Consider the following 8,858-nt stretch of genomic DNA (forward strand, 5'->3'; position numbering starts at 1 on the left):
GAGAGAGAGAGAGAGAGAGAGAGAGAGAGAGAGAGAGAGAGAGAGAGGGAGCGCGCACGAGAGAGACCGAGGCTGTTATAGTAGCATCCCTAAGATCCTAAATCTCCTTAAACCTCATTATCACTGAAAACATAAATTCTTTCCTGTATACCTACCAGCCTCTGCTTATCTTTTCCTTGGTGTATTCAGGGAAATTCCATTCTCATCCTCTTACTGAAAAGATTTCCTTTTACCTCCCAAAAAGGATTTTAAAGTGCGCGCGCTTAAAACACAAACACACACACACACACACACACACACACACACAGCCTGGTTTTCCATGGGAAACTAGGTAATTCACTATTTTTTTCTAGTATTAAACTTCTCACTTTAAGAACCACTTCATCTTTTCCTACCAGCCCTCTACCATAGGCTACCCATAGCCTACTGTATTTGTCACTGTCACTAACCTACCTCCACACTCTAGTTTCTCTTCTAGAGTTTGACAAACCTTTGAGCAGTTGTCATTCTCTTGATCTTTGTTATCATACCCATCCTAGCCCAGTTTTCCTTTTCTACCAAGTAGAAAGTGTCATCATTCAGCAGTTAATGGATATCCCTTGCCTTGGTCATTGCTACTGGTGAGAGTCGTCATACAGTAGATTCTATCTCTCAGTCTCTAGCACTTCACATCCTAAGTCTCTCATTGTCATAGTTGGCCTACACTATTGATATGCTTGATGGGCCTTGAATTGTTTAGTGTTGTAGATAAGTATATGGGCTTTGCTGTTCATTATTCCTGTGTTTTCAGTTTTCATTTTAAAAGCTTCACTTTCACCACCAATCTTTGATTTGATCTTAGCCCATCCTTCTGCCTCTTTGGTGACCTTCCCTGGTGAGCGCTGTACAAACAACTTCTATCCTCTTCCTTCCATCAGGCTTCTTGTTCCTGTGACCACACAGAGGCTTCTCTGTTCCCAATTCCCACCCTGAATGGTCCTTAGAATCACTCATGCCCTTCTGTGGTTTCCTAGACTAGCTAGAGAAAGGCACAAACAAAGCTGATTGGTCTTGTGCTTTTTAGTCTCAGCTGACATGTTTTTAGTTGTGTCTCTTGGATGCTATGTGGACACCCACCTTCCGTCAACCTTTATCCTCATTCTACTTAACAGCAGTACCACTACTTTTCAGAGAAAACTGGGACCACTTCATCCTGCTTAAATTTAACTCCAAAAAATCTGTTCATTACCTAATTCCAAGACCATCTGTCTTGCATCAATCTGTCTTGAAATAGTCTTGTAACACTGACTTTCTTTCCTGTGAGGCCCTCTTACAGCCCCTGGCCATTTGACATGGTGGTATCCTTTCTTTCCCCTGCCTGTAACCTACCTAGCTGCTACATGTTGGAAAGCCAGGGCCTTCCCTAGCTTATACCCAAACCACCTGCTACCTAGAGATTTAGCTAATGAGAAGCCAGGTATGAACAGCACTGTGAACCTCTGCCTGCAGTTTCAGGTCTGTGTTCTCATTTGGACAATGACTCCAGGTTGTCTATGTGGCCTGGTCATGAGAAGCTTTATTTCAATATTCTTTGATATGTGCCCCTAGCAGCCATTTTAGCTTCTACATGTAATCTATTTTATAATCCCAGGAAACTCTTATCCTCACCAGACTGGATTTAGGGTATAAGGATGCTTGTCCTAACTCCAAGAATCCCACTATATATCTTGGGCCATCCCGAAGCACAGAGGCTGGGACTGCTTTGTGGACTTCTGAGGGAGCACTGGTGTCACAGCCATCTGTAACTGGATCATCTTTTTGTCCTCTTAGGGCCTTGTTGCCAGAACATCTAGCAAGCCTTCTCTTTAAAGGGAGTCTCCTAGATCCATGACTTGGATAGTATTTGCCTCAAAAGCTACTGACAATAACTGGGCTTTCCAGAGTTTATCACAAGTATCTTTATTTATTTATTTTTTGCTACATTTTCTCAACTGGTAACCACAGTTCTGTGACTTTAACTATTGACACTAAACAAAACATATGTGAGGATGATCCTACTCCAGGAGATGTCCGCTGTGTTCCAGCCTCAGGCTGTCTGGTACTTTCCTTTCTCACTTTGCGGGTGGCACTATCAACACTTCACATTCTGGCAAGAGAGAGGAAAACTGATTTGGAGTTAAGTGTATTCATCTCAATTTCATCTTGGCCTCAGGCTTCTATTTGATTTCCAACTACCTGTATGTTCTGCAGGCACTTATGTTTATCTAAAATCAGATGGTTAATTTTTAGCTTTTCAGACCTTTTCTTTTTTGCCTTTCCATGGTCTATTATTTGGGTATACCATCCTCCTAAATACTTCAAATTAAACCTTAGCATCGCCTCCAAAATTTTCCCCTTTCTTTTTACTTGTCTCAGTATGTATACACCATCTTCTTCTGCCTTCACCACAAAATTTTAACCTGTGAGTCCACTTAACCCACTGCTGTCACTGGTGGCATTTTAGTTGAGCTTCTTCCTCTTCACTGGGCACCAAGCAACAGTGATCAAAGACTGTACTCTGACCTTTTAAATGTTAGCCAGAGGGCTGGAGAGATGGCTCAGAGGTTAAGAGCACTGACTGCTCTTCCAGAGGTCCTGAGTTCAATTCCTAGCAACCACATGGTAGCTCACAAACATCTGCAATAGGATCAGGATGCCCTCTTCTGGTGTATCTGAAGACAGCAACAGTGTACTCATACACATAAAATAAATAAATCTTTTTAAAAAATGTTAGTCAGAAAAGGGAGACAATCTGTAGACAAATGAGGCTATGTTAGTCATCTGGAAGCTAAGCTCAAGGGGTAAAGAGGAATAGATCAGCTCTCTCTCGAATACAGGTCCAGAAATGCCAGCAGGAATTTTTTGACCTCCAGCTTGAGAAAGAAAGACTCATCACATGGCAAGGAGCATGAGTTCACGTGGAGGCACAGCAAAAGAAAGGTTTTTGTAGTTGTGGAGCTGCATACTGGAACATATGAGGAGGTTTGCAGACTGGCCTAGACAGAGAAGGCAGAGGGGTAAGGAGTGTTTAGTCCGTGGTAGACTTAGTGGAATTCGATAGACCCTGTAGTCAAAAGAATCACTAACAAGGACAATCGCATTTATTTAAGAAAAGTCACTCTGGAAACAGCATGGACAGCAAGCAGCTCTGGGAGATCTCTAACACTCAACTAAGATTCTAGAGACATAGACTAAATGACCTATCTGGTGCTGGAGGAGCATGGGGAGAATGTTAATATGAGAGCCAATGAAGACTTAACTGATAACTGATGTGATGTGAAGGATGACAGAAACATTGAAAGTAGCTCTGAGATGTCAGGAATGGGGTAGATGGGAGTACAGAGTGCATGAAATGAACATGAATTCTGAGTGACATATACTAATTTATGCCTTTGAAATGTTGAATTTGAGGTAAATATGAGACAGTAAAAGATATTTGAAAATATAGGATTTGCCTTATAGACAAATGCTAACAACTTTCTGAAATAAGGAAATGACTTATAAAATGATGTTGTGTGGTGATAAACAATGATATGTGGCTAATAAGGTTAAGGAATTGAACTTTCCTCAATTCACATATATCTAGATGTTATGGTATAAAACAATGCAGCTTTAGAGTAAATTCAGGGCACAAGCACAGATTCAGGAGTCTTCAGTGTATTGCAAAAAGTTATAGAAGGTTTACAAAACAAAGCTACAGTTAGCTTCAGAAATAGGTGATAAACACAAGGTAACAAGGAAATGGACTCAGGAAAGGAAATGAGAACAAGTTCGTGGCTAAGCATGAAACTGCTGCATCAACTGTCAGTCATAAATATTTTGAAACCAGAGGAAACTGAAAGGATGTCAGGGACAATAGCCAGCAACACTGTGTGCAGGGGAGACTTGTCAGGCAAAAGCTAGTTAAGGACTAAGGGCTTGGAGTCCAGGCAACATTTAGGAGAGATGAAGGAAAGACAAAAAAATAAAAACAAGAACAAGTCCCATGGTGCCAAAGGAAACCAAGAATCAAATTAAGAGTTGAGTAATGAAAGATTGGAGGATGAGTAGCAGTGTGAAGACTTTGACTTGGGAAAATAAAGACAGGAGCTAATGAATTCATACTGCAGCTAGGCTGTGAAGGAAATAATGAGAGAGAAGAAAGTAGCTAGAAGGTAAACAATCAGTTCTTAAGTATATAGCAACAAGCAGTTCACTCACCTGCTCTGATGGCCACCTTTACCAATCTGTCATTTGAAATCCCATGATTTATAACCTGTCATTTCCCTTACTTAACTTCCAGCCCACCCAAACCCTCTTGAACACATCATCCAACAATAACAAAACATGATATTGATCATAAAACTGGAGTAAGAAAAATATAAGAGATGTTCAGAAGAAGAAGGGACCTATAACCCAACTGTTAAAAAAAATAGATCAACAAAAATTTAATCAGAAACCACAAAGATTTTTTATAAGGTTCTAAAGGATCAGGAATATTTTATTATTTGTTATCTTAAATTGTGCTACAGCACTGCTTGCTTCCTGTCATGTTCTTATTCTCTAAATGGTACAGGGTTGTACTCTGTGATTATCCCAAGAGCATTCTTTCCCTTGGTAGTGATTAAATTGACCTTGTCTTTTAACGATGTGTTTCCTTTCTGAACACAAAGATGAGAAAAAGCAGGACTACCAGTATCACAGAAGTGTTTTAGTACTATCATCACAGTGGCTTCCAAACACTGATGGACTGCTAAAGTAGAATGAGACTAGAGCAAGCACATTTCCACTATGTTCCCCAGACACTTTTGATAAGACACTCTCCAACATTTAGAGAACCACATCCTTTGTCTTGCTGCAGGTGAGGATTTCCACATAACTCATTCTCATGGGCTAGGGAAGTGGCTCTTCTCTCTAGCCCCTTATCTCTGGGACTCTGACTCTTTCCTCTCTGACTTTTGAGCACAAACTGGGATCATTTGGGAAGCAGAGTCAAGATCTCTCTCCAGAATCTTCTTTTTTTTCCATGGATACTCTATCATAAAAATTCAAACTCTCTTTATAGTTCTACTAGAGTTCCCTCATTTCTATTTCTAAGAAGGGAAAGAAGGTACCTGTAACATTTAGATCCTGGAAATGTGAGTTTCTAGGTCTTCAGAAAAAAAGCAACTCTTAATAACATATAGAAGATGCAGTCTCCTAAACACCTACCCTGTAGTCCATACAATCTAGATTCCAATACTTCTGTCCAGGTTTTGGCAATATTAAAATTGTAAAAAGAAAAGCAAGATATTTTTCCAACCCCACCTTTACAACAGATCATACAAGTCTAAGTGCCTGCATACCTCTCTTGTTCTTCCTTCTCCAGTCGTTCTTGCTCCTCTTGTTCCTTCTGTAGTCGAGCCTTACGTCTCTTTTCAGCTAGGATCTTTGCAGCCTCCCCTGCATCAGTGGTGCCTGCTGTGGGTTTTCCTGAGGCAGGCAGGAAATGGTAGCAAAAAGTAAATACATAAAAAGATCAGGGGGAATGAACACAATGAGTCCACTCACATAGAAATGGACACAACACTATCTCAGTATGGTGATGGCAAACACTGCAAAACAGTACTAAAACTAGTCACTAAGCAGAAGAAGCTGCAATGAGCTAGCTTGACCCTGGGTGTATTCACTCCTCAGGAGGGGCAGGAAATAGTTGAGTACAGGGCTACAAGCAAATCCTACAATACTACCTTATTAATGAACTCACTGAATGACAGAGACTTTAAGGACTAAAGCTAGTGCTTTGTCATGCAGAATTGCACATAAAGGCTGTATATGGCTCATCGTAGCACTCCTATGAAATCTTACAGCCATAAGTGGGAGTCAAGGTCTAGGTCTCATCAGAAAGAAAGAAGGAGTTAAAAATTATGAGCAAGCCTGAGAAAGCAGTACAAGGGGATAAAGTTGTCCTGGGGGAAAAACCAAAATCATGAGAGCCTGGTATATAGAGGGAGAACCATGAGGGGAAAGTTAAGTCTAACTGGCAACATCAACAGAGGTTTACCTGCACTGTGCTCAGCCTTCCCTCCAGTGGTAGAATGTTTCTCAGTTGCATGCTTATCAGCTACATACTTCTCAGTGGCATACTTGTCAGTCATGTGCTTCTCTAGAGTTTCTTCTCTGGGTAGGACAGTGGCCTGCTGGCCAGTGACACCTTCCTTTTCCTTATTACTCTTTTCCTTCTCTGCCTTCTTCTTGGGTGTTTCTTCACTTGAAATGGGTGGAAAGTAATACTTTACAGGAGACCCTATGTATGTGGGCTTCACTGTCTTTGGAGACTGTGGATATGTTTTTGAAGTTATCCTGGAAAACCAAAATAAGGCATAACAGATACTGAGCTTGATCACAGAACTTTTCATTAGAAATTTTGTTCCAGGAAACTAATTATCTTCATCCTTATTGTAGGGTTTAGAATATATACCCCAATGTCATCTTGAAAGAAATACATGATACCTGCAAGATATTCTTGGAAAAAAGAGAAATATTTTAAGAAATCTACCTGCTAATACCCTGCCCAAAATTCATCTGTGTTTTCTGACAATGTTTAGGACAGGATAGTAACATGGTTTGGATATGATTATTCAACAAAAGACGTGTGTGTGCGCACGCGTGAGAGGGCGTGTATGTGTGTGTGTCCCTGTGTGTCCATGCCGTGGTGCACATGTGAGGTCAGAGGACAATTCTGTGGAGTCACGTCTCTCCTTTCACCTTTATATGGGCTCCTGGCACCAAACACGTTTCCAGATTTGGGTGGCAAATGCCTTTATACAATGAATGAATCACCCTACTGGCCCCAAGCTACACTTTCTGGGATTGGATTATTTACTATAAAGATGTGGTAAGAGTGTGGATCAGCTTTCCCTGCCTCACATACACATGACCTTTCATATGTGCCCACTTTTCTTCTTCTTTTCTCCCTGCATCATGAGTACCTCACCAGAAGCCAAGGGAATGCTGATACTATGCTCTTCAACTACTATGCCTCCAAAAACTGTGATCCAAAACAAATCTCTTTTCTTTATGAAACATCAAGCTTCAAACATTTTGTTATTATAATGGAAAACAAATTGAGATAACGCTGTCTCAAAAACTAACAATAACATGAACTGAAACCAGGACAATAAACTTGTGCTGGCTAGTTTTATGTCAACTTGACACAAGCTCCAATCACTTGAGAAGAGGGAATCTCAACTGAACTTGGCCTCATCTTTTTTCTGTGCTATCACCAAGGATCATAAGAACATTGTTAGATAGGGAGATCTGTAGGAGGAGCTAAGGTGGGAGAAATAAGGAGAGGAAGAGGAAAAGGAAGAGGAGCAGCTAGGGAGAGAGAGAAGAGATGGAGGAGGATGTTCACATGTCTTAGCAGTCAAAGGTAGTTGGGATATCTAGGTTGGGTATTGGGTTACACTTCTGATTATGGGGAACTTGTTACTGATCATTACCAAATATATAAGCTTTTGGATAATTTAAACATTAGAGTCTCATTTTCCTACTGGGTCCACGTGGATGGCGGGATGGTCTGGGCAGTGCCCAGCCTTGCGGACACAGTGTGGGAGATTGAGCTATCTCTCACACTAACGTATCATGGGTGGCAGGGCTGGTGTTTCTGATTGACTGTTTCTAGCTGTGGGTGCGCACGTGGCCTCCAGCTGAGAAACATAGTGGCTGAGCTAGGGCGATTCACTGCAGCTTGGATAGTCGGCTTGACGAGCGGCCGTTTTAAATAATTATTTCAACAGAGATCCTCAGTTGTCCCCACCTTGGAAAGCCTCTATTTTCCTTCTCATGGTGACAATTTTCTTCTGAGGTACACATTGCTCAGAGCTATAAAGCACTACATGTTTGTCATAACCTGTGAGGGTAACAGAGTGATTTGGTCTCATGTTCTGCCACAATCAACACATATTACTCACTCCCTAGAACATTATACAGGGGGAATGGATGCCTTCCATCCAGCAAAGGTAAAGGCAAGTGTAGATGTGAGATTTGATGGGAGAAGTCACAGTAAAAAATGCTATATTGTGGTGGATGGAGAGAAACACCCACCTCTCCCATAGACATTTCTACCTTGATTCATAAAGGTGGTACTTTTAGTAATGGAAGGACTAGCAAAAACTGTCTATTGCTGCTTTTCCTTGCACTTATTATTCTCCCTAAGAGGTAAGGTATGAGTTTTCTAATCAATAAGATTAAGGAAGGTGTTGGACACAAACAACCTGATCTTTGTAGTTTTTTTGCTACAGAAAGTTCTCTTCACTTGCAGGGAGCCTTTACTCTGGGTTTCTCTAAGTAGTATGAAAAGAGATGGGCTCTGCCTCAGGGGTCTGCAGTACATTTGTATCTCAGCCCATGAATGAGTACATAGATGATGTTTCTGCAAACACTACTCTCACTAGGAGGGATCTCTACAACTGGACTGTGTAGTTCGCAATGATTAATATTCACTGTCAATTTGATTATATTTAGAATCACCATAGAAATATACCTCTGGGTGTGACTATGAAGGTGTTTCAAAAACGTTTAACTGGGGCAGACACAGAGTTGGTCTGCTCCTGCCTTGTGGAGATACTGACTCCTGAGTCATCCTAGAGGAGCCACTGCACTCAGAGCAGCCGGTAAGAACTCCATCTCACTCCCTAAGCCCAAGAGATACATCTGGGAGCCAGGGACATTCAGGGCACAGCAGCTACCCAAACCCCGCCCCTCCGGAATTCCACTTCCCTTCCTCCCCTGCCTGGTCCTGTGGGCTGGGGCAGACACAGAGTTGGTCTGCTCCTGTCCTGTGGAGATACTGACTCCTGAGTCATCCTAGAGGAGCC

At 41.6% G+C, this 8,858-nt stretch overlaps 1 protein-coding gene across 7 annotated transcripts in view; it reads right to left on the bottom strand.

Annotated features, from left to right (window-relative positions):
• The window catches only part of Map7d2 (MAP7 domain containing 2), a 107,884-nt gene that overhangs the window by 10,230 nt on the left and 88,796 nt on the right, over window positions 1-8,858 (bottom strand). For 6 of the 7 annotated variants that reach the window (XM_028772700.1, XM_028772699.1, XM_028772698.1 and 3 more), the window contains 2 exons: window positions 6,041-6,339; window positions 5,343-5,469 (listed from right to left, as the gene is read on the bottom strand). In XM_028772700.1, the coding sequence (XP_028628533.1) occupies window positions 5,343-5,469; window positions 6,041-6,339 (426 nt within the window). Of the gene's footprint in view, window positions 1-1,927; window positions 2,126-5,342; window positions 5,470-6,040; window positions 6,340-8,858 lie in introns of those variants that run through there. The other variant, XM_028772702.1, reaches the window with a different exon arrangement.

This window comes from Grammomys surdaster, unplaced genomic scaffold, assembly GCF_004785775.1.
Source record: "Grammomys surdaster isolate TR1022 unplaced genomic scaffold, NIH_TR_1.0 217, whole genome shotgun sequence".
NCBI lineage: Eukaryota > Metazoa > Chordata > Mammalia > Rodentia > Muridae > Grammomys > Grammomys surdaster.